Source organism: Leucoraja erinacea, chromosome 34 (genome assembly GCF_028641065.1).
Source record: "Leucoraja erinacea ecotype New England chromosome 34, Leri_hhj_1, whole genome shotgun sequence".
NCBI lineage: Eukaryota > Metazoa > Chordata > Chondrichthyes > Rajiformes > Rajidae > Leucoraja > Leucoraja erinaceus.
In genome coordinates, this window is record NC_073410.1 from 155,485 (window position 1) to 180,087 (window position 24,603).

The 24,603-nt window shown below is 43.3% G+C and overlaps 2 protein-coding genes across 3 annotated transcripts in view; one reads left to right on the forward strand and one right to left on the reverse strand.

Annotated features, from left to right (window-relative positions):
* Positions 1 to 3,972: 3,972 nt before the first annotated feature.
* Positions 3,973 to 19,978, reverse strand: ap3m2 (adaptor related protein complex 3 subunit mu 2). 2 transcript variants are annotated; one of them, XM_055661575.1, is made up of 8 exons: positions 19,542 to 19,978; positions 17,569 to 17,740; positions 16,017 to 16,154; positions 15,732 to 15,817; positions 12,048 to 12,181; positions 9,548 to 9,770; positions 9,282 to 9,426; positions 3,973 to 4,646 (listed from the first exon to the last, which is right to left on the reverse strand). In XM_055661575.1, exons 1-8 carry the CDS (start codon positions 19,812 to 19,814, stop codon positions 4,546 to 4,548), a joined length of 1,272 nt encoding a protein of 423 aa, XP_055517550.1. In that variant the 5' UTR covers positions 19,815 to 19,978; the 3' UTR covers positions 3,973 to 4,545. The 2 variants fall into 2 exon arrangements, with proteins under 2 accessions (XP_055517550.1, XP_055517551.1); XM_055661576.1 differs by having other exon boundaries at positions 9,548 to 9,755; positions 19,542 to 19,974.
* A 414-nt stretch (positions 19,979 to 20,392) lies between these two features.
* LOC129712854 (adenosine kinase-like) overlaps positions 20,393 to 24,603 on the forward strand; it is a 75,987-nt gene continuing 71,776 nt past the window's right edge. The window contains exon 1 of the mRNA XM_055661582.1: positions 20,393 to 20,455. The gene's annotated coding sequence lies outside the window, so the exon portion shown is untranslated. The remainder of the gene's footprint in view (positions 20,456 to 24,603) is intronic.

Sequence of the window (24,603 nt, forward strand, 5' to 3'; positions counted from 1 at the left end):
TTCCTTGTCTGCTTACTTCAGTGAAACATGAATTCAGGAGTTCGGATAAATGCAAAGATAATTTGTGCATGAAATCTGTGCATGCTAAATCTGAATGACAATGCTGTGTTCACGTGACTTTCTAAACAAGTGAAATTTAGATATAGTTTTGGCAGCCTTGCCTTTAATACAAATCTTTGTGTGAGTATGGACAAAGATAAAAAGAGCTAATTTGCTAATTATATCTATTGAATTTCAAAGATATTATCTATCAGTGATGAAGATGAGTGGTGAGAGTAGGAAGTGAATGTTGTCAACATGGATTGTGGTAAAGCATTTCATAAACTCCCTCATGGAAGGCTGATTTAAAAGACACATGGGATCCACCGTGAACTAGGATTGAATATCTGGTTTACTCATAAGACAGGGTCAAGGTGCAGGTTTATACTTTGGTTAGATAGTATTTTAGTTTAGTGTGCAGGTTCAGTCACCCCATTACAGGAGGATGTGAGGCTTTGGAGATGGTGACCAGAATGCTGCCATAGATTAAAGGGTAATGGTTATAAGGTGAGGTTGGATACACATGAATTGTTTTCTCTGGAGTGTCGGAGATTAAGGGAAGACCTGATAAAAGTATATAAAGCTATAAGAGATGTATATAGGTTTCACGGAGATAACCTTGTTGCCAAAACATACAGGATTGGACAGGAAAAACGTTCCCTGTGTTGGGGGAGTCCAGAACCAGGGGTTACAATTTAGGAATAAGGGCTAGGCCATTTGGGACTGAGACGAGGACAAACTTTTTCACCCAGAGTTTTGAATCTGTGGAATTCTCTGCCACAGAAGGCAGTGGAGGGCAATTCACTGGATATTTTCAAGAGGAAGTGAGATTTAGCTCTTAGGGCTAACGGAATCAAGGGATAAATGCAGGAACAGGGCACTGATTTTTGATGATCTGCCTTGATCATATTGAATGGCGGTGTTGACTCGAAGGGCCGAATTGCCGGCCTGCACCTATTTTATTTCTGTTTCCAAAGTGGAAATGTCAAAGACTAGAGGTCATTGCTTGAAGGCAAGTGAGGTAAAGTTTAAAGATTATGTGCAAGGCAAGTATTTTACACAGAGGGGTTGGTGCCTGGAATGTGTCTCCGGGGTTGGTGGAGGAAACAAATATGATATTTGAGGCTTTAAGATAGACAAAATGGATATGCAGGAAATGGAGGAATAGGGATTATGTGCCAACAGGGATTATCTTAACTTGCCATCATGTTTGCTATGGACATTGCCTGTCCTGTTCTATGTTAAACTTCTAGTGTCATTCAGCCATACAACATGGAAACCTGCCGTTCAGCCCAACTTACTCATGCCTCATCTATGCTCATCCCACCTGCTCACGTTTGGCCCTTATCCCTCTAAACCTTTCCTATCCACGTACCTGTCCAAATTAATTTTAAATGCTGTTATACTACCTACCTCAACTACCTCCTCTGGCAGCTCGTTCCATTTACCCACCACCCTCCATGTGAAAAAGATGTTTATGTCCACTGGCTCTTGATTCCCCTAAACTGATTCTCTTTATGAACCCGAAATACTGGTAGAACTCAGCAGGTCAGGTAGTATCCATGGGGACAGAAACAGATTCAATGTTTTAGGTCAATAACCGTTAATACTTTATTTTTTTTCTTTGTTTTAAGTTTGGGGGGGGGGAAGGGGGAAAAAGAGAAGATGGAATGTCTGTGATAGATACAGACCAGAGTTAAGTTAATAACCTTGGGGAAAAAGACTGAAATGTCACCTACCCATGTTCTCCACAGCTGCTTGACCTGCTGAGTTACTCCAGCACTTTTGTTAAGTAAATCCCTTCAGTTAGAAAAGAAAAATAGCAAAGTCAAATATCTAGCATTAGAGTTTGGGTTGGGTGTTGAATTCAATACTGGGAAGCAATGTGCCCAAATTGAAAATGAAACATTATTTCTCAAGTTTATGTCGGGCATTGATAGAACTGCTAAAAATGGAGATCGGAGTGGGAATGGGGAATTAAAGAGGTGACCGAAGCTCAGGTTCTCCCTCGCAGATTAATTGAATGAATGTGTTCTGCACAGCTGGCATACAATCTGTATTTGGTTTCCAGGATAGTTAAGGACAAGTTCAATGAAAAAACAACAGGTGGCAAAATGTATTGGCAGGCTGAAAGATTGGAATTCAGCAAATAAGTACCTAAAAACCAAGGAGGATGAAGCAAATTGTGAGGGCAAACTACCAAGAAATGTAACCACTAATATGAGGTCTAAGTGCAGAGAGAAAGAGCGAGAGGTCAAAGTAAAGATTGTAGACGGGTAATAGTTGTGGCAAACAAGGAAATGACAAAGGCATTAAACATGTATTTTACTTGTCTTTACAGTAAAGAACTGAAATACCACCATTTAGTCATATAAAATAAAACCAGGCTCTTATAGCTCATGCACCTGAGTTCTGGCAACATCATCTTCTCTGCACTATTTACAGAATGACATTCTATAGCATGGTGACCAACACTGAACACAAATCTCCAAATGTGGACTCATCAATGACTTATTCAACTGTAACATAATGTCCCAACAGGAGGGAAAGAGATGTGATTTGGGGAAGACTGATATGAAATATTAGAATTCAAGAGCTTTTAAAAATTATTATCTTTGCCACTGGATGGACAGGTAAAAGTACTTGTGGAAACAATACAGCAAAGAATAACCTGAGATGGAAGAACAGGAGGGCACCGAGCGAGAAAGTTAGACACAAGGAACTGAGTAACTCAGCGGGACATGCAGCATCTCTGGAGAAGGAATAGGAGACGTTTCAGGTTGAGACCTTTCTTCAGACTGAGAGTCGGTGGAGGGGGAGATTCAGAGAAGTGTAAAGTGTGAGAACGAGACATCAAAGGGGGTTGAGATCAAGGAAAATGTAGAATATATCATTGTTAGCTAGGAGAATGTAACAATAAAGCAAACAGATAAAATGTAATTGCAGACAGTCAGACTGGTCGGAGAATTGGGAAGGGGGAGGGGTGGCGAGAAGGAAAGCCAGGGTTACTTGAAGTTAGAGAAGTAAATATTCATACCACTTAGGTGTAAGCTGCCCGAGCGAAATATAAGGTGCTATGCCTCCAATTTGTGCTGGGCTTCACTCTGACATTGGAGGAGGCCCAGGACAGAAAGGTCAGTATGGGAGGGGGAGTTAAAATGTTTAGCAACTGGGAGATCTGGTAGGTTTAGGCGGACTAAGTGGAGGTGTTCAGCAAAATAATTGCTAAGCCTGTGCTTGGTCTCACCGATACACGAGTCCACACCTGGAACAGCGATCAGCATCTGAACAACATCTCATATTTTGCTTGGGCAGCTTACAGCCCAGTGGCAAGAATATTGATTTCTCTAACTTTAGGTAGCCCCGGCATTCCCTCTCTCTATCCCTCCCCCACATCACCCATCCCTTTTCTCCAGAGATGTTGCCTGTCCAGCAGAGTTACTCCAGCTTTTTGTGTCTATCTTCGGTTTAAACCAGCATCTGCAGTTCCTTCTTACACTGTTGATGCTGGAATCTTGCGTATGACACAAAGTACTGCAGTAACTCAGCTGGTCAGGCAGTATCTCATTAAGCAACATTGAGGCCAAATCAATCAACATTTTTATGGCAGAGATAGACATTCTTGATTAGCACGGGTGTCGGAGGAGAAGGCAGGAGAAATCGATCAGCCATGATTGAATGGCGGAGTAAACTTTTATGGACAGAATGGCCCAATTCTGCTCCTATCACTTATGACCTTATCAACTTTGTCAGACCAGATAGATGATGTTTTGGGTCGGGGCCCTTCATTAGACTGAAAAAGGCACCAGCAATTTGTGTTCTACAAGAGACTGTTGATATTTCTTGTAATTAAATAAAGTTTGTGTCTTCACTAATTTCAACATCTCCCTAAATCTATGACTTGATTTTTCCATTTATTGTAAAAGGTAAGAAGAAAATGGAAATGTAACTTTATTGAAACAATCAAACCATTCGGTTACAATTCATCATAAAAATATGTACTAAAGTTAGTTATAAACATTGCAATGACCCGAATGCTATTGGGTACGTTAAAATCAAAGAAAGTCTTTTACAGTAATGATTGTCAGAGACAGGCACACGCAAATATCAGAAATGGATCTATGATTAAACATTTATTGTTATAGAGATCAAGGAGAATATTTAAATCTACAGGGTGATATGAGACTGCATATGCTGGCAACTGGAACAGATTATTTTTGCATTTAAACCTACATGCTCTAGTTAATGAAGAGAAAGAATGATGAAGAAATAATGGAGCTATAGAAAAAATGCAAATATCTTTAAATAAAACTAGTTTAATATTTCAGCTAACATATTGTGATTAAGGCAGTTAATAAACCCAATCAAATCATTTCCTTTTGTGTCATCAACATTTTGGGAATCTTGATATTGTTTGATTCAAAAATGGTGCAGTTTTTCAAGAACGATGCTGTTGCTTGGTGAATGAATACCTGATTTCAGGACAATATTGTGCAGCTTATTATTTCATGTTCTGACCTGAAATGTTCCTGCCTTAGTGACATATTTCACACCTTTAAATGGTTTGTATCTCTCTCCGTACATGTCCAGTCGATTCACTTTCAAACCTGCAAGGAAAGCCAAGGAAGATTTGAAGTTCACCAGTAGTTTTTAAAATAGGTAAATTAAATCTGTGACTTACTAGGTAAGTGAACAGATAAACCTTCTGATATGTCCTCATTCTTTATGGAATGGAGGTTCCCCTCTTACATCAAAGATGAGGCCCTCGCTAGGGTCTCCTCGATATCCAGCAACTCCACTCTTGCTCCCCCTTCCTCTCAGTCGCAACAGGGACACTCCCCCTGGTCCTCACCTTTCATCTCATCAGCCGTCGCCTACAGCACATAATCCTCCATTTTCACCACCTCCAACATCTTCCCATCCCCTCCCCTTTCCACTAAGACTGTCCCCTCCACAAATTCCTCAACTCATCCCTTCCCACCCAGACCACACCCTCCCCACCCAAACCACACCCTCCCCAGGTACCTTCCCCTGCAGCCGCAGGAGATGCAACCCCTGTCCCTATACCTCCCCCCTCGACTCCGTTCAAGGACCCCAACAGTCTTTTCAGGTGAGGCAGAGGTTCACTTGCACCTCCTGCAACCTCATCTCTACTGTATCCACTGTTCCAGGTGTGGACTCCTTCATATCAGTGAGACCAAGCACAGGCTTGGCGATCATTTCGCTGAACACCTCTGCTTAGTCTGCCTAAACCTACCTGATCTCCCGATTGCTAAATCATTTAACTACTCCTCCCATTCCGTCCTGGGCCTCCTCCTTTGTCAGAGTGCCTCACCCGCTGTTGCTCCGGCATTTTGTGTCTATCATTTATTCTAGATTTTCCTTCATCTCCACACCCTTTGATGTCTCGTTCTCCACCTTACACCTTATCTCTGAATCTCCTCCTCCCCGACTCCTTCTGAAGAAAGGTCTCGACCCGAAACGTCAACCATTCCTTCTCTCCTGAGATGCTGCCTGTTCTGCTGAGTTACTACAGCATTTTGTGTCTATCTTCAGTTTAAATCAGCATCTGCAGTTCCTTCTGACATAATACTTCTGATAGTTGGCATTTGAACCACTTGCTCCATAATCAGCAACTATGCAAGGTGAATCAGAACATTAGTATTTGTGACTAGTAACATTTTAGAATCATCATGTCTTATTTCCGGGGCACTGCTGCCCCTCCCACCTCATTAAATTAATGATTGATAAAGTATTGCTGAGAGGAAATGAGTTGAAGTCTGTTATCCCCCCCCGCCTGCACTGTAAACTGGTTAAGTTTCACAAATTTAATTCTGTGAAATGTCTCCGTAAGGTAGACAAAAGTGCTGGAGAAACTCAGCGGGTGCAGCAACATTTATGGAGCGAAGGAAATAGGCAACGTTTCGGGCCGAAACCCTTCTTCAGCCACCCAAATGTCTCCATAATACAGGACTACTTCAAGATAACACTGGATTATCTGATCATTTTATACAAACTTTAAAGTGTCAAAAGACAAATCAACTTAAATTGCAGAAGATCAATTTCCTTTAAGTACTCCAGTTCTCAAAGACCACAATAACCTGAAGTGAACTTTGCTGGTACATTAAGTGCAAACAGCTGACTGGAATCCTCTGACCCATGACCTTTCACCCCATACAAACTGTACCCTATCCTAAGCTTGTGTAACCTTCAAGCAGTCTGCTCATGCTTCCAACAATCTGTGATTAAAACCAAACTATTCTAAGTTATCCTGCTTTTCCAGGAACCTTTATTAATAATCCACCTGAACTGATTTCTGAAGTGATATGTAATTCAGCTCTGGCCATGATTCCATCACTATCATCTGAATAACTATTCTGCAGACATTGACATGAAACAACCAACGTTCTCTCATTTTAAAACACTGAAGACTTTGAACACATCTTTGAATCATCTTGTCTATTGGCCTGACAAACTGCCTGTTTTGAGAGTTCCAAGACATGCCTGTGAAAACATGGCTTGCCAAATGGAGGCAGATGAGTGTAACTATGGCTCAATGCAGCTAGGACATTGGCCTGGGCATGGATGCTTGCTAGTTCATTCACCCTCCTGGTGGGTTTGGCGAGTTTTGCAGAGATAATATTGGTGGCATCTTTCCAGTGCTTTGAGGTACCTACAGCAAGTTTTGAAGCACATAGGAGGGCAGAATTATTGAGATACCTACTATCGTTAACCTTGGGTGAGGTGCAGGTAGATAAGAGGGAGGCTAATGTTGTACATTTATTTAAGAAGGCCTGCAAATAAAAACCTAGGACCTATAGACCAGTATTATAAAAGATTATGGAAATTATTAAAAAATTGTGCACGTTTATAATATTTTGAATTCAAGAGCTTACGTACTAGAGAAGCATGATGGGTAAAGAGGACATCAGAACAAACTTTAAAACTATAAAATGGTGTAAGTGTTAGACATACTTTGTCAACTAAAATGGAGTTGTCAGCTAACAGCAATACACATGCTTGTCTGCTCAATTAACAGCATCACACAAGCAGGCTTGCTTAAAGATATAGTTGGACTTTGGTAAAATACTTGGAACTTAGAAGAACCACTAAATCATGAGATTTACTGAGATCAACCTTTACCTTGTTAGAGTCAAGTCAAGTAAAGACAAATTATTTCGTCACATACACATACGAGATTTGCAGTGAAATGAAAAATGGCAATGCTCGCGGACTTTGTGTAAAAGGACAAACAAATAAACAACCAAACAAACTACAAACAGTAGTCCGCAACTAACCCTGCGCCTGTTGCAACAAATAACTTATTGTTTTTGACAATAAGGAGGCTAGCTAGTTTTACAATAGTTTAACTGTACTTCTGAAATTAGGGGAGCTCAGGCTTTTACAAATAAAATGCCTGTTGCACATGAGTTCACACGACTTCACCTCGGGCTAAGCTGCTAGAGAGGTGCCAGGGCACACAGGTTCTTCAAATGTTCTTGTCCAAGCTTTTCAATGGAGTTTCCAACATGCTTTGGAAGTTACAGTGTTTCCAGATGAAATACACATGACATTCAGTGTTTAATTGTTCATTTCTGCTGCTATTTATATCATAGTTAGTGTTTTTATTTTTCTTTAACAGAAGTTGTATTGATATTCTATTGCTATCTTCGTGGTGATTGGCTATTGCTTTAATGTTGGTTTAATCAATGTCTGGGTTTTAAACTTTATATTATCTGAATGTTCTTCCTCTATCATTAATCCAAATCTTCGAAAATGTTAGTACAACTGAAGAATGACAAATGGGAGTTAGATAAGTGTGATGTCTTGTACTTTGGGATGTCAAACCAGGGTTAAGACTTTCACAGTGAATGGTGGGGCCCTGGGGAATGTTGTAGAACAGAGGAACCTAGGAGCACAGTACATAGTTACCTGACAGTAGCATCAAAGGACAGTTTCCTGGAGAAGGCTTTTGGCATGCTGGGGGCAAGGTGTATAGAAGTCGGAATGTTATGTGACATTTGTATAAGATGTTGGTGAGGCTGCAGTTAGAATATTGTAGGTAGACACAGTAGCTCAGCAGGACAAGCAGCATCTCTGGGGAGAAGAAATGGGTGATGTTTTGGGTCAAGACACTTCTTCAGACTAGTTGAGCAGGTACAATAACAACTTTTTAATCTCTTCCCTGTACGGGGACCCGACTTTTTCCTTGTTGAGTCTCCGTTGTCGTTGGGCCTAACATCGGCGGCCTCCAACCGGAATCGACCTGAGGCTCCAGTCGCGGAGCCTGCGGACTCACCATCGCGGAGCTGGCTGACTTCGGAGTGCTGTGGTGGCACGCGGCTGCGACCCGACTTCGGAGCTCCGGCTACAGGCCCTGTGGACGGTAACATTAGGAGCTCACAGGTCCCTGGTGGGAGACCGCTTTTCGGAGCTCCCGCAACGGCAAACTTCACCTGCCCGAATCGAGGGGTTTAAAGCAACCCAGAGCGAGGCCTTACATCGCCCGGCGCGGCTTAAACGGCCGCGGGAACTACCATTGCCCGCCGGGGGGCCTCCAACATCTAACATCAAGAGCCTCGATCAGCCCGATGCAGCAGTTTGGCTGCTTGACTGTAGGAGAAGAATAAGAACAGAGAACAGGGAAGAGATAAGACTTTTGCCTTCCATCAGTGAGGAGGTGTTTGGGGATTCACGGTGATGGATGCTTGTGTTTTTTGTTGTTGTTTGTTGTTATGACTGCAGAACCGTACTTTTGTTTGAACTTATGTTCAAATGACAATAAACAGCATTCTGATCATTATGGTAAACTTCCTCTGTATCCTTTCAAAAGCCTCCACATCCTTCCTGTAATGCGGCAATCAGAAGTGTAAGCAATACTCCAAATATAGCGTAACCAATCCTATAAAGCTGCATCATGACTTTCTGACGTACTCAATGCCCTGATCTATGACAGCAAGCATAGCATATGCCTTCTCTCCCACTCTATCTACCGGAGTTGTCACTTTCAGGAATTTTTGGACTTGGTCCTAAAGATCTCTCTCTATATCCATGCTGATGCTAATTGTCATTGCATAGTTATTCTAAATGTGTTTTCTTATCCATAGTGGATTTTGAACTATATTTTATTTGCTAAATAAGCAAAGTACAACTTCACAGTCACATACAGTCCTAAATGATTAAATGATTCATCCTGTCATCACAACCATTTTTGCCTGCAGTGTTATGAACATTCATCTTACCTGATACAACAAGTTGTTGGATCTGAAACTGGACATTGAGTGTTGGATTTTCTTCAGGTTTTGGTGCACCAGACTGTAGGTTAATCAATCCTTTAAGAGTTTGTAACTTTGGCAAGATAATTTTTCCAATGTCCCACATTAACACCTGGGAGATTGAGAAGACAAATCAATTTTAATTAGCATCAAGTCAAAAAGTGTTCTTTAAATAATATTGTTGTTTGATCTTGCGAGAGAAATGTTAGAGTGAGTAACACATTGGGACTTACCTTGGTGACTGGATCAAATGTGTAATTGCCCTGTGTTGCAGTAAGGGTCATATTGAGCACCCCTTTGGGCATGTGAACAATCACCAGAACACTCTCCACCACCTTTCCCATGGTCTGTTTTGGGCCAATTGTTATATCAAACCGTCCTGTGGATCCCTTGTTGCTGAAGCTAATATTGTGCTTTACATAAACAGGTATTGCCACCAAGCTGAAAACACAAATTCTGATGTATAGTTTCAAATTAACAACTGTTGGTTGGTACATATGTTAGCATTTTGTATAGCCCACAACAAACTAAATACATTGAGTGCAGAATGGACTAAAAACAGATTATACCCTGAATTTATTTTTACCTGGTTCAGTTCCTTGGGTCTCAATTCCAGTGGCAAGGACAAAAAAACAAATTGCTTTCAGGATCAAGCTAATCACAGTGGCGATTGATTTTCCTTCCACTGGTTGGTCCCTGACAGCATAACTTGGATCACAAATTCAAAGGAAGGATAGCAATGAGCTGCATCAACCTGGCAAATCTGTGCTGTCCATTCCCAGCCTTTATATTCCTTTCTATGGAGGATAAAAGAGAAAGATGGCAAGGTTCAGGATTCTTTGAGATATTGTAAGTTTATTCAAAAAGAAAAAGGAAGTATATGTACGGCTTAGGAAGCTGAGACCCTTAAAAAGAAACAGGAAGCAGTTTTTTAAAAAAAAGCAAATGCCTGGAACACACCGCCAGGGGTGGTGGTAGAGACATTACAATAGTGGTACTTGAGGGACTTTTGGATAGGCCAAATGGAAATGTAGGGAATGGAGGGAAATGGTTTATGCACAGGTGATAACAGGTGGTCTTGGCATCATGTTTGGCAGGAACATTGCGGCCGATGGGCCTGTTCCTGTGCAGTTCTATGTTAACTCCACAAAACTCAGAAAAATATCTACCTCAACTACGGCTTAAACGAGCAACCATTTCTAGGTTCTACGTCCAAAGGAAATATCCTCACCACTTCGACCCACTCGAGACTTGCGATGATCTTCTATTTCAATCAGGCCCCCTCCCCCCATCCTCTTGTGAACTCAGGCTTTGTCTGACCACCCAATCTTCATAAAAGAACCAGTCATTCCAGAATAAGTCGGGTAAACCAGTGAATTCGTTTCAATGCATTTACAACCTTCCTTAAATAGGACCAATACTGTCCAAAGATGTAGTCTCACGGAAGCATACCCCTAAGTCACAGCTTAAGGATAAAGGGGAAATCCTTTAGAACCGAGATGAGAAGAACTTTTTTCACGCAGAGAGTGGTGAATCTCTGGAACTCTCTGCCACAGAGGGTAGTTGAGGCCACTTCATTGGCTATATTTAAGAGGGAGTTAGATGTGGCCCTTGTGGCTAAGGGGATCAGGGGGTATGGAGAGAAGGCAGGTACGGGATACTGAGTTGGATGATCAGCCATGATCATATTGAATGGCGGTGCAGGCTCGAAGGGCCAAATGGCCTACTCCTGCACCTAATTTCTATGTTTCTATGTCTATGTTTCTATTTCAGCATTCATTTTCCTGACAAAAAAATGATAACAGTAAAGGTTATAAATGGAGGTTTATAAAATCACAAGAGGCATAGATATGGTGAATGGTCACTTTTCCCCAGGGTGGTAAATTATACGGAGTGTTTTTTTAGTTTTAAAGACACAGTGCGGAAACAGGCTCGTCGGCCCACGGAGTCCGCGCCAACCGGCAATCCCCGTACACTAGCACTATCCTACACACACTAGGGACAATTTAAAATTAAACCAAGCCAATTAACCTCCAAACATGTACTTCTTTAGAGTGTGGGAAGACACCAAAGATCTCGGAGAAAACCCACGCGGTCATGGGAAGAATGTACAAACTCCGTGCAGTTTCTGACTGCAAGGCAGCAACTCTATCGCTGCGCCACCGTGCTTCAACATAACGTAATGCAGCACAGAAACAGTACCTCTGATTCTGCACCCACCAACTGCACCATTTACATTAAACCTATTTTATTCTTTCCACTTCTCATCAGATGCCAGGTTCTACCAATCAAAAGTAATTTGGGTCAAAAATTAACCTAAAAACTTGCATGTCTTTGGGACGTTAAAAGAAATCAGAGCATGTTGTGGAAACTCACATGATCATAAGGAGACCATGTAAACTTCACACAGACCGCACCAAGTCAGGATTGAACCCGATCACTGAAACTGTAGGGCATCAACTCTATCTGTTGACATCTGAAGAAAGTACAGAGAAGTTGCCTGTCCCGCTGAGTTACTCCAGCATTTTGTGGCTATCTTCCAGTTTGATAACCCCTACCTTATTACAAAGATGTGTGCTTTATGAATATTTACCATTTAGTTGGCAATTAAATGATTTAACACAGATTAATGTCAATCTGCCAACTTCCAATGAATAATGCATTATCATTCATCATCCATTGTCCAAAATACATATTTTTCTAAAAATTAGAACAGTTACAAATTGATCTCACTTTTGCGAGCTGACGTGGTAAGACATTAAACGGAAATTTCCATCTGGAGGAATGAATGAGAGAACTCGCTCAGTTTCCCATCGTTTGAAGCGGACACACGGATGGAAGCTGACATCATCCAGCAGCCTTGGGTTCTGCAAGTGGTTAGAAATGTACATTTTAAAGCATTGAGGAATTAGCATATGAGTATTTGCTGCCATCATTCAATAACATTCAAAGCTCTGTACTTTTTATACATGCTGTGCTGCAGCATTGAGCCTGGTTCTGAGGCAGAGGGGGGAAGGGTAATGTCAGGCAGAGCAATAATGATAGGAGACTCGTTAGTTAGGGGGATGTGACATGAGATTCTATGGTACCAATCTAAACTCCAGGATGATGTGCTGTCTCCTTGGTGCCAGGGTCCAGGATGTCTCAGAGCAGCTGTATGACATTCTCAAGCGGGTGGGTGAGCAGCCAGAGACTATTGTGCAAGTCGGACAAATGACATGGGTAGAACAAGGGACAAGCTCCTACAAATGAATGTAGGGAGTTAGGCAAAAGATTAAAAAGCAGGACCTCCAAGGTAGCAATCTCCAGATTAGTTCCAGTGTCACGTACTGGTGAGGGTAGGAACTGGAAAATAGGTCAGATGAATGCACCTATGAGGAGTTGGATCAGTGATTCAGAATTCTGGTCCACTGGGAACTTTTCGGGGCCAGAAGCGAACTGTACAAGAAGGATGGGTTGCACCAACACTGGAGGGGAACCAATATCCTGACAAGCAGGTTTGCTAGTGCTACACAGGTAGGTTTAAACTGCATTGGCATGGGGTGGGTCCTTTGTACTACTGAGGCAGATGAGATGCTGAAAGTCAGTATGGAAGGTGATGAAAGAAAGTACAGATAAGAAAATAAGAGGAGCACAGCCAGGAGCAAGGAAGGACTATTGGATTGAATTGCATTTATTTTAATGCGAGAGGCCTGACGGGTACAGCGGATGAACTCAGGGTATGGTACGTGCGACTGGGATGTTGTTGCTATTACAGGAGTAACAGCTTAATGTTCCAGGGTACAGGAGAAATTTCCCAAGGAATACGATATCCCACATAAGAGATTAGTGTACAAACTTAAAGCACACGGCATTGGGGGTTCAGTATTGATGTGGATAGAGAACTGGCTGGTAAACAGGAAGCAAAGAGTAGGAGTAAACGGGTCCTTTTCACAATGGCAGGCAGTGACTAGTGGGGTACCGCAAGGCTCAGTGCTGGGACCCCAGCTATTTACAATATATATTAATGATCTGGATGAGGGAATTGAAGGCAATATCTCCAAGTTTGCGGATGACACTAAGCTGGGGGGCAGTGTTAGCTGTGAGGAGGATGCTAGGAGACTGCAAGGTGACTTGGATAGGCTGGGTGAGTGGGCAAATGTTTGGCAGATGCAGTATAATGTGGATAAATGTGAGGTTATCCATTTTGGTGGCAAAAACAGGAAAGCAGACTATTATCTAAATGGTGGCCGACTAGGAAAAGGGGAGATGCAGCGAGAACTGGGTGTCATGGTACACCAGTCATTGAAAGTAGGCATGCAGGTGCAGCAGGCAGTGAAGAAAGCGAATGGTATGTTAGCTTTCATAGCAAAAGGATTTGAGTATAGGAGCAGGGAGGTTCTACTGCAGTTGTACAGGGTCTTGGTGAGACCACACCTGGAGTATTGCGTACAGTTTTGGTCTCCAAATCTGAGGAAGGACATTATTGCCATAGAGGGAGTGCAGAGAAGGTTCACCAGACTGATTCCTGGGATGTCAGGACTGTCTTATGAAGAAAGACTGGATAGACTTGGTTTATACTCTCTAGAATTTAGGAGATTGAGAGGGGATCTTATAGAAACTTACAAAATTCTTAAGGGGTTGGACAGGCTAGATGCAGGAAGATTGCTCCCGATGTTGGGGAAGTCCAGGACAAGGGGTCACCGCTTAAGGATAAGGGGGAAATCCTTTAAAACTGAGATGAGAAGAACTTTTTTCACACAGAGAGTGGTGAATCTCTGGAACTCTCTGCCACAGAGGGTAGTCGAGGCCAGTTCATTGGCTATATTTAAGAGGGAGTTAGATGTGGCCCTTGTGGCTAAGGGGATCAGGGGGTATGGAGAGAAGGCAGGTACGGGATACTGAGTTGGATGATCAGCCATGATCATATTGAATGGCGGTGCAGGCTCGAAGGGCCGAATGGCCTACTCCTGCACCTAATTTCTATGTTTCTATGTCACCCGGGCCTACTCAGATATATCCATGGATATTGGGGGAAGCAAGAGAAGAAATTGCAGGAGTCCTGGCTGAGATATATAAATTATCATTAAACATGGATAGTGTCAGAAGACTGGAGAGTGGCTAATGTTGTGCCCTATTTAAGAAGGGCTGCAAGGAAAGGCCTATGAACTATATACCAGTGAACCTAACATCTGTGGTAGGCAATTTACTGGAGACTACTCTGAGGGATAAGACATATAATTGGAGAGACAGGGGTTGATTAGGCATAGGCAACATGGTTTTATACGTGGGAGGTGATGTCTTACAAATCTGATTTGAAGTAACCAAAACAACTGATGAGGAGGCCAAAGCTGTAGACATTGTCAATATGGACTTCAACAAGGCATTTGGTAAGCTTCCCCATGATAGACTGCTCTGGCAGGTTAGGTCGCATGGGATCCAAGGAGAGCTGGCCAACTGGCTAGATAATTGGCTACACAGAAGGAAGCAAGAGAATAATGGTGGAATGTTGTGTTTTGGACTGGAGACCTGTGACCAGTGGTGTGCCTGATGGATCGCTGCTGTATCCATTGCTCTTTTTTGTTTATATCACCAATTTGGATGAGAATGTAGAATATCGAGTATAAAAGTTCTAAATGTAATATCACAGTTATACAAAATGGTGGTATAATTGTGTTAAGTTTTGGTCACCCTGCTAGAGGAACTATGTTACGCAGGAAAGGGTGCAAAGAGGATTTACAAAGATCTTGCCAAGACTTGAGGGCCTAGTCTATATCGAGGGTAGAAGAATGAGAGGTGATCTTAGAACAGTACACCACATGAATAGGCCTTTTGGCCCACAATGTTTGTACTGAACATGATGCCAATACCATCACACCTATCTGCACATAAGCCTTTTTTTTCTTTATTCCCTGCATATGTATATGCCTATCCAAAAGTATTTTAAAAGTCACTAATCTGCTTCAACCACCACCATCTTTGGCAGCACATTCTGGGTACATCAACCCATGAAAAACCTTGCCTCACGCATGTCCTTTAAACTTTGCCCGTCAGCCCTTAAAACTATATGATTTTTCCATCCTGGGAGAAAGATTCTGACCATCTACCCATCTTATAGAGGTGGGCAGATATAGGTTTAAAGTGAGAGGGGAAAGATTTAATAAGAAGCTGAAGGGCAACTTTTTCCACGCAGAAGATGGTGGGTATATGGAACGAGCTGCCAAAGGAGATGGTTGAGACAGGCACCAACCATTAAAAGATATTTTTGGACAGGTACATGGATCGGAAAGATTTAGATGGCACAGGCAAATGGGACTAGAGTAGATAGAGCATCTTGGTCAGAATGGGCCTGTTTCTGTGCTGTATGCCTCTATGACACAAATTTTCGAAATAAGAAGTTAAACCAAAAGAAGGAAAGTGAAAAAGTAGTTGTCTTACCATGAAGGAAAGGGTGAGGTCTGGCATTCCAGTGAGCTTAATACAAGCATCGATAACACCCTGGATCTCAGCGAAGACAGTTGATCCTGGTATAAAAAAAATAATTCTACCAAAACTAAAGCCACTTAAAATGTATGAACCAGTTTCCTCAAACTATTGAGAAACACAATTAATGCTTGGCATTTTGAAGCACGAATACACACACATTTCCGGTCTGTTCCATTTAAACTGCAAGTTCTATAGTCACAGCTGCAGAAGCAACATACTGCAAAATAAACTTGTTACCTGATTTATCTATGATGGCATCAATTTCTTCTGTAACATCAAAATAAGCCTCATTATTTGTATACTTGACACCTGCTCTCCGCCAAGGAATGTTGGACAGTTGACCAGTAGGAAGTTGATCTCCCACATTGCTGCTACCTAACCGATGTAAATATAAACATAATACATTTTGTTAATGAGTATTACAATGGTTAGTATTCTATTGGAGGCAATTATACTTTATGAGAAATGTAAAAATGTTGGTGAAATTCAAATGGTCTAACTTTTTCAGATTAATCGAAAACATTAAGATGGTTCCTGTTCCTGCAAATTCTTATAATAAAATACTCAGTCAGAAAGAAAACTCTTGTGGCAGCAATTTAGCAGTTAAAGTTTCTTTGGACCAATGATCTCAACTGCAGACGACTACCAAAGGAATGAGGTACAATGCATGTCTTGCCTCTTTCAATAATGGTGACAATAATCAGAATTGACTTTCAATAATCAGAATTGAAATGATTTGATGCAAAGGGTAAACTGGTAGTTCAAGTTCAAGTGAGTTTATTGTCATGTGTCCCTGATAGGACAATGAAATTCTTGCTTTGCTTCAGTTACTCTCAATCCGTGTTCAATGTGGCATGTTCCATTTAAAACTGTTAGTCTTAACATTAGACAACATAAAAGTCATTCAGAATCACAACATCAGCAAAGGAGGAATCCAATCCATCCACCGGGTCATTGCTGCACTTTACACTGACATCTACCAAAGCAAACCAAAGACATCAACTATGTGTCCAATCATTTTGAAAACTTTGCTGGAATCTAGTTCTACTATTTTCCAGACAATGTGATGGAAACACACCCGTTATATGCTCAACAGGCACATTAAAGGGTAAGAAACAGGATTCAATTTCTCATGTATGATCTCTGGAAACCTTTGTCGATCCTGCCATAAAAGGTCATCCAACAATTCAAGAGTCAAGAGTGTTTTATTGTCATATGCTCCGGATGGGACAATAAAATTCTTATTTGCTGCAGCACAACAGAATATGTGAATATGTAAACATAATACATAACGGGCAGAGAGAAAGAGAACAAAAAAGTTCAATAAATAACAAATGTAGTGCAATAATAATAATAATAATAGTCTTCTATATATTAATTCATATTACTCTACAAAATTTACTCTACATATCACTCGTTAAATTTGGTTTATCGAGTTGAAAATATTATTCAATTTACTCGTGATTCACTTTGTAGAATAAAAATTCTACGGTTTTATTATCGACAAGACTAAAGAGAAAGTGGATACTGGCATCTGGAAAGAAATAACAGATTGCTGCAAGACCTAAGCAGCTCAAAGCATCTATGAAAGCAAAAAGTGTTCATTGACAGTGACAATTGAGTGCATCAACATGGTTTCAGGAATTATTTTACCTTTTCAAAGGATGCAAGTTATTTATTTAAATCATTGGGATGACAAAACAAGAATTATTTTAAATCTGAAGGATCCCATTTGGTGAAAAATACATTTATGCAAACATAATTTCAATAAAAATAAACTGATTCCTACCCGTAATAGAATTAACAACAGAACGAAGAATAGTGGGTGGTTTAATCAGTTCTTTTAATATATTGGATTCAGTAGCTAATGGGAACCCGTTGTCCAACATCTCTTCCAGGAGCTCGTACACAATCACAACGTTATCTTTAATTGATGCCTCTGAGCATTCTCCAAAATAGTCCTGAAGAACAATTACAAAGTTTAAGTAGCGCCAAAGTGTAGGCAAAAGATTTGAGTGTTCAATATGAAGATATAACTCTGATAACTATTTTCTGCTATAACTTTAGTCTATAATTCTACTTTGCAGCATTACTGCTTATTCATCTACAAATAGTGTAGTGCTGTAAACCTTCATTATAACGGACAATAGGGGGTGGGAGGGAATGGCGTCCGTTATTGCTGATTGTCCGCTATAACTGAGTCAGAGATTACCGAGAAATAGAGTATCATTTTATAAGTAGAAACAAAGAACTGAAGATGCTGGTTAATATGTAAAAGGACATAAAGTGCTGGAGTAACTCAGCAGGTCAGGTGGCATCTCTGGAGAACATGGATAGGTGTTGTTTCGGGTTGAGGCCCCTCTTCACACTCTCGATCTGTAACTGGGCCACGAATCCAGGTGGGTTGACAGTCCCCGCCTACTGGCGGCCAGGGGTGAGGCGAGGATTGTCGAAGTCGATGGTTGCAGCCGGCAGGTAAAGGTTGGCACTGGTGTTGGCAGATGTGGCTGAGGAAGCTGTGTGGCCCAGCAGTGGCGGCGACAGCAGATTTGGTCTGGAATAAGCTGGGGGGCGGTGCAGTTCAGGGGTAGCATCGGTAGCACGGTCTGGAGGTGAGGGTTGGTAGTTCTGTAAAATCAAGTGTTTTATGTTTTGCTATTCTTTAATGTTGCTCTGTTGGCACTGGGTCTGTGTGTATATTTACATAATAACCTATATGATTGAGTTTATGTTTATTATTGTCATGTAGATTACCCTCAATGGAGGAAGAGACTGACTTTGGTGCCTTCCCACATAGTGGGAAACTTTGATTCTGCTGTGTGGGGATGTTTTATGTCAAACCCTATAGTGTGTTGTGTCCCTTATTTTTATTGTATGGCTGTATGGGAATTTCATTTCAATGTGCCATCTGGCACATGTGATGAATAAATCTATCTTGTATACAGTGACAGTGAAAAGCTTTAAATGACGTAAATGACAGTGAAACGTTTTACTTTGCATGCTATCCAATCAAATCTGATACTATACGTAAATACAATTAAGCCAAACACAATCGACAATAGGTGCAGGAGAAGGCCATTTGGATTCAGTAGCTAATGCCAGCACCGCCATTCAATGTGATCATGGCTGATCATCCCAATCAGTATCCCGTTCCTGCCTTCTCTCCGTATCCCGACTCTGTTATCTTAAGTGCCCTATCTAGCTGGTGCAAGTACAATAGGCGGAGCAAAGGGAAATATAATATAGAGTGCTGGATATCGTTCTCTCAACATTGTAGCACAACTGTTCTAGAGACAAAGTCTAATGTCTACAATGATGAAGAAGAGAATTGAACAGTACCCTAGCTTATGGAAGGACCCATCAGAAGCCTGTAACAGGGAATACACATCCTTTCTCCAGAGATGCTGCTTGGCCCGCCAAGTTACTCCAGCACTATATTCGGTATATATCAGCATCTGCAGTTCCTTTCTACACAACACAGGGGAAGAAGCAGGTTTTCCCGGGTATGGTGGTGCACACTTTCAAGTTCTGTACCCGCTGCCGGGTGGGAGCGGGGAGACGGATGAATGCCGGGTGGGACAGTCTTTGATTAAGATGGCTTCTCTGTTCCCTCCCGCTATTTTAACCACAAATCATGTCACAGTGTCAGTTAAGTTTATTATTTATCCCACATGAGTGGAATATGTTGGTGATGTTATGTTTGATACCGATTACAGAGTTGTTTCTGATTTAATGTTTAAACAAAGGATGGCGGGCCCAGACCTGCAGCGTCTCCGCCACTCGATGCAAGAACTCGATGACGAAGAGCGGCGACACCTCGGACTGGATAACGGCCACGAAGAAGATGCCGCAGCGGTGGGCGCTGACCAGGTAGTGGTGCGGGGTAGCGAGCACCGGCGCCACGTCGTCCGGCTGTCCGGCCCTGTCCTGCGCCTCCAGGAAATAGTCACACACCGAGCGGCTCACCGCGCTCTTCCAGTGTTTCTCTAGGAAGATGTCGCCACCGCAGCTGATGAGGAACAGACTGTGGATCATTCTGACCAAAGATCCTATCGGATCCTATAGGATCTTTGATTCTGACCAGGCCGCTTCTCCCCTCACACCCAGAGCAGCAAAGATCCTATAGCAGCGTCAACCCAGAGCAGCGTCAACCCAGAGCAGCGTCAACCCAGAGCAGCGTCAACCCAGAGCAGCGCGCCGCCTTCATCTGCCCGCCTCAAGATGGCGGCCCAGCGCGCTCCCGCGGCAACACGATCCCGCTCCGCGCGCGCTCCCGCGGCAACACCATCCCGCCCCGCGCGCGCGCTCCCGCGGCAACACCATCCGACCAGCGCGCGCTCCCGCGGCAACACCATCCCGCCCACCCGCGGCAACACCATCCGACCAGCGCCAGCGCGCGCGCGCTCCCGCGGCAACACACCATCCCGCCCCGCGCGCGCTCCCGCGGCAACACCATCCGACCAGCGCGCGCTCCCGCGGCAACACCATCCCGCCCCGCGCGCGCTCCCGCGGCAATACGATCCCCCGCGGACTCAATAGACACAACATGCTGGAGTAACAGCGGGTCAGGCAGCATCTCTGGAGAAAAGGAATAGATGACGTTTCGGGTCCAGACCCTTTTTCAGACAGAGAGTCAGGCGAAAAGGCAAACGAGAGATAGACGATGATGTTGAGAGGTATGGAACAAATGAATGAAAGATATGCAAAATAGTAACGATGATGATAGAAACAGGCGATTATTAGCTGCGCCCTATGTGAAAACAAGTATAGACAATGAGACTCAACAAGATGACTTTGAACCTGGTACAAATTGGGTGGGGAGGGATGGAGAGAGAGGGGATGCAAGGATTTTGAGTATCGGAGCAGGGAGGTTCTACTGCAGTTGTACAGGGTCTTGGTGAGACCACACCTGGAGTATTGCGTACAGTTTTGGTCTCCTAATCTGAGGAAAGACATTCTTGTATTGTATTGTAAGAGAGAGTATATTTAATTGTCATTTGGACCCCTGGAGGTCCAAATGAAATGCCGTTTCTGCAGCCATACATTACACACAAATAGACCCCAGACACAACATAATTACATTTTACATAAACATCCATCACATAGCTGTGATGGAAGGCCAAATAAACTTATCTCTCCACTGCACTCTCTCCCCCCCCGATGTCAGAGTCAAAGTCAAAGCCCCCGGCTGGCGATGGCGATTGTCCCGCGGCCATTAAAGCCACGCCGGGTGGTGCGAGGTCGCACACGACAGCTGAGACCCGACGAGAAAAGGTCGGGTCTCCAGTGCAGAGAGAGATTCAAAAGTTTCCCCCCCCCCCTCCCACCCCACCCCACCCCAACATAAAATAACAAAAACTACATAAAAACACAGACAAAAAATAATAAAAACGCGGACAGGCTGCAGAGGCCGCTGCTGACCAGAGTTGCGCCGCCTACCGGGATACCAATATTGTATTGTATTGTATATCTTTATTGTCATTTCCTGAGTATTCGCATACCCAGAGGCAACAAAAAAACGTTGCTCAACCAGTGTCCATTCAGTGTGCATGAAAAAATAAATAGAAATAAAAAATACATGTCATGAACAAATTTAACACTCTACTAAACATTCAGCAGCCGTTCCGACCGGCAGCGGCACAACAGTGGCTCTGCTGCAGTGTGGGGGTTTGTGCGCGATATTTGGCAGGGGGCAAAGTCCATTTAACAGTCTTATAGCCTGTGGGAAGAAGCTGAGGAGCATCCTGCTGGTTTTGCAGCTAATGCTCCTGTACCTCTTCCCAGATGGGAGGATGGAGAAAATGTCATGCGATGGGTGGTAAGGGTCTTTGATGATGGAGATGGCTCTGTTGATACATCTCTTCCTGTATATGTCCAGCAGGAAGGGGAGTGGAGCACCAATAATCCTGCTTGCGGTCTTCACTATCCTGTCTAGTTGGTGCCGTTCATAGAAACATAGAAATTAGGTGCAGGAGTAGGCCATTCGGCCCTTCGAGCCTGCACCGCCATTTAATATGATCATGGCTGATCATCCAACTCAGTATCCCGTACCTGCCTTTTCTCCATACCCTCTGATCCCCTTGGCCACAAGGGCCACATCTAACTCCCTCTTAAATATAGCCAATGAACTGGCCTCAACTACCCTCTGTGGCAGAGAGTTCCAGAGATTCACCACTCTCTGTGTGAAAAAAGTTCTCCTCATCTCGGTTTTAAAGGATTTCCCCCCCTTATCCTTAAGCTGTGACCCCTTGTCCTGGACTTCCCCAACATCGGAAACAATCTTCCTGCATCTAGCCTGTCCAACCCCTTAAGAATTTTGTAAGTTTCTATAAGATCCCCTCTCAATCTCCCAAACTCTAGAGAGTATAAACCAAGTCTATCCAGTCTTTCTTCATAAGACAGTCCTGACATCCCAGGAATCAGTCTGGTGAACCTTCTCTGCACTCCCTCTATGGCAATAATGTCCTTCCTCAGATTTGGAGACCAAAACTGCACGCAATACTCCAGGTGTGGTCTCACCAAGACCCTATACAACTGCAGGAGAACCTCCCTGCTCCTATACTCAAATCCTCTTGCTATGAAAGCCAACATGCCATTCGCTTTCTTTACTGCCTGCTGCACCTGCATGCCTACCTTCAATGACTGGTGTACCATGACACCCAGGTCTCGCAGCATCTCCCCCTTTCCCAATCGGCCACCGTTTAGATAATAATCTGCTTTCCCGTTTTTTGCCACCAAAATGGATAACCTCACATTTATCCACATTAAACTGCATCTGCCAAACATTTGCCCACTCACCCAGCCTATCCAAGTCACCTTGCAGTCTCCTAGCATCCTCCTCACACCTAACACTGCCCCCCAGCTTAGTGTCTTCCGCAAACTTGGAGATATTGCCTTCAATTCCCTCATCCAGATCATTAATATATATTGTAAATTATATAATGATCGCCTTGCAGCTCCCGAACCAGGAAGTGATGCCGTATGTCAGTGTGCTCTCGACAGTCCCCCTATAAAAAGTCCGTAGGTGTGTAGTGGGGAGGCCTGCTTTACGTAGTCTTCGGAGAGGGTGAAGTCGCTGCTGGGCTCTCTTGACCAGAGCTGTGATGTTGGCCGTGGACGTCAGGTCATCAGACAGATGTAGTCCTAAGAACTTCATGCTGCTGACCCTTTCCACATCAGCTCCGTCGATGTGCAGAGGTGTATGGTGTTGTTTCCCCGCCCTCCTGAAGTCAACCACCATCTCCTTAGTTTTTCCCACGTTAAGAATGAGGTTGTGGGATTTGCACCAACCTGTGAGCAGCTCCACCTCCATCCTGTACGCCGATTCATCATTGTCACTGATGAGACCCACCACTGTTGTGTCATCAGCGAACTTGTTGATGAAGTTGTTATTGAGTCTGGCAGTACAGTCGTGTGTCAGCAGACTAAACAGAAGGGGGCTTAGGACACAGCCTTGTGGTGAGCCAGTGCTCACGGCTATGGTTTTTGATGTCCTACTGCTCACCCTGACTGTCTGCTGCCGTTGCGACAGAAAGTTCAGGACCCAGTTGCATGTGCCAGCATCAACCCCCAATAGCTCCAACTTCTCCACCAGCTGCTGCGGAATGATTGTATTGAAAGCAGAGGTGAAGTCCATGAAGAGGATCCTGGCATAGGTATTTTTCCGATCGAGATGTGACAATACGAGGTTCAGTGTTGTTGAGACTGCGTCCTCTGTGGATCGGTTGGCTCTGTAGGCGAACTGCAGTGGGTCTAGGTCGGCAGGTAGACTATTTTTGATGTGCTGCATAACTAGTCGCTCAAAACACTTCATTACAATGGGTGTTAGGGCCACTGGTCGAAAGTCATTATGGCAGGCTGGGTTAGGTTTCTTCGGGACAGGGACGATGGTGGCACTCTTAAGACAGTTGGGCACTACTGCCTGGCTGAGTGAGATGTTAAAAATGTCTGTGAAGACATCTTTCTTGCCATAGAGGGGGTACAGAGAAGGTTCAACAGACTGATTCCTGGGATGTCAGGACTTTCATATGAAGAAAGACTGGATAGACTCAGTTTGTACTCACTAGAATTTAGAAGATTGAGGGGGGATCTTATAGAAACGTACAAAATTTAAGGGGTTGGACAGGCTAAATGCAGGAAGATTGTTCCCGATGTTGGGGAAGTCCAGAACAAGGGGTCACAGTTTAAGGATAAGGGGGAAATCTTTTAGGACCGAGGTGAGGAAAACATTTTTCACACAGTGGTGAATCTGTGGAATTCTCTACCACAGAAGGTAGTTGAGGCCAGTTCATTGGCTATATTTAAGAGGGAGTTAGATGTGGCCCTTGTGGCTAAAGGGATCAGGGGGTATGGAGAGAAAGCAGGTACAGGATACCGAGTTGGATGATCAGCCATGATCATATTGAATGGCGGTGCAGGCTCGAAGGGCCGAATGGGCTACTCCTGCACCTATTTTCTATGTTTCTATAATTATTTGAAATTAGAGAAATCAATATTCATACCACTGGGGTGTAAGCTGCCCGTGAAATATGAGGTGCTGTTCCTCCAATCTGACAATGGAGGGGGCCCATGATAGAAAGGCCAGTGTGGGAATGTGAGGGGGAATTAAAGTGTTTGGCAACCGGGAGATCAGGTAGTGCCAGGCGGAATGAGCAAAGATGTTCAGTGAACCGATCGCCCAGTCTGCGCTTAGCCTTGCCGATGTAGAGTCAAGTTCAAGTTCACATTTATTGTCACATGCACCAATTGGTACAGTGAAATTTGAGTTACCATACAGCCATATGAACAAAAAGAACACAATACACAATTGAATTTAACATAAATA